This window comes from Meleagris gallopavo, chromosome Z (genome assembly GCF_000146605.3).
Source record: "Meleagris gallopavo isolate NT-WF06-2002-E0010 breed Aviagen turkey brand Nicholas breeding stock chromosome Z, Turkey_5.1, whole genome shotgun sequence".
Classification (NCBI taxonomy): domain Eukaryota; kingdom Metazoa; phylum Chordata; class Aves; order Galliformes; family Phasianidae; genus Meleagris; species Meleagris gallopavo.
The window spans coordinates 10732492-10733745 of record NC_015041.2 but is presented as its reverse complement, the minus strand read 5'-3'; the positions used below and the strand labels follow the sequence as shown (position 1 = coordinate 10733745).

The 1254-nt window shown below is 51.6% G+C and overlaps 1 protein-coding gene across 1 annotated transcript in view; it reads right to left on the bottom strand.

The window, feature by feature from the left end:
• The window catches only part of EGFLAM (EGF like, fibronectin type III and laminin G domains), an 80847-nt gene that overhangs the window by 75793 nt on the left and 3800 nt on the right, over positions 1–1254 (bottom strand). Inside the window, exon 2 of the mRNA XM_019610170.1 lies at positions 1154–1250. Within this exon, the coding sequence (XP_019465715.1) occupies positions 1154–1250 (97 nt within the window). The remainder of the gene's footprint in view (positions 1–1153; positions 1251–1254) is intronic.

Genomic DNA, 1254 nt, shown 5'->3' with positions numbered 1-1254 from the left:
AGAAAGAAAGAAAGAAAGAAAGAAAGAAAGAAAGAAAGAAAGAAAGAAAGAAAGGAAGAAAGAGAAAGAAAGAGAGAAAGAAAGAGAGAAAGGGAGAAAGGAAGAAAGGAAGAAAGGAAGAAAGAGAAAGAAAGAGAAAGAAAGAGAAATAACAGCAACATAGAATGCAAATGGGTTTGATTCTGTGATTTTGTCAGCTGAGGCAAAATTTACTAAACTTCTTAAATTTCCCGCTGATCTGATCCTGGTAAAATCAGTAATAAGAATCAGCACTGACCCCAAAGACTGCACTATAATCTCCAACTTTGAGACCTTTTGGAGCATCAGCATTTTCCCTAAGCACCACCATTTCTGAGTATGCAGAATGTCTGATTTCACCACACTCCATGTCCCATCTCAGTGTTTACATATCGCCTCACTGTTTCACAGTCTGCAGACTGCAGGGGCTACAAATGTGGCTCAGAGCCCAGGCTTTGAGCTTTCGAACTCTAAGGACTACAATGATTAAAGTGCACAATCCTTTTGACACCAGTCGGAACTCCCTGGGTGGGTCACAGTAAGCCCTCGGCCAGAGAGGCAGCATCATGAAGAACCCAATGACACACTCGATACATAATAAGGTACAGAATACAGCTTTCTGATGAAATTATTGCTTCCCCTGCTATTTTCTCTCGCATGTCTTTGTCGCACACACACTTTCTCTACCACAGTCCCTGCCATAGCCAGAGCACAGACCCGCAGCCAGGAAGGCAGCACTGGGCTACCGCCTCCCACCTCTGCACACAGGTTGAGAGCTCCGGCTAACACGAGCAGCGTTTACCTCATGGCTTCAGCCGGCTCTCGGTCAGTAAACTGAGTTGTCGTACGGAAAATAATAGAGAGAAGGGGTTTCACGCTGATCCTGCCGCTTCCCCGATGGGGAGGGCAGGTCGCGGAGCAGGACGAGGCTCGGGGCAGCACTCCGGCTTCTCCCAGTGCTCGGAGTCGCCCGAGTGGAGGCTTCTACCCGGCCCGATGGAAGGGTGCTCCACGGAACGCCAGTTGTAAAGGGACCCGAAACTTCGCGGAGCGCTCAAGGCGGAGCTCTCGGAGCTCTCGGAGCAGGATGTCTCCCTAAGCGAGCACCCGCCGCATCCCCGGCGGGGATCCCTACCTTGCCGCCGGGGGATGTTCCTCCGTGGCGCGGCCGTGCAGCCGATGCACGAAGCCAGCAGCAGCAGCAGCGAGGCAAGGCGACAGCGGTCCGGCACCTCC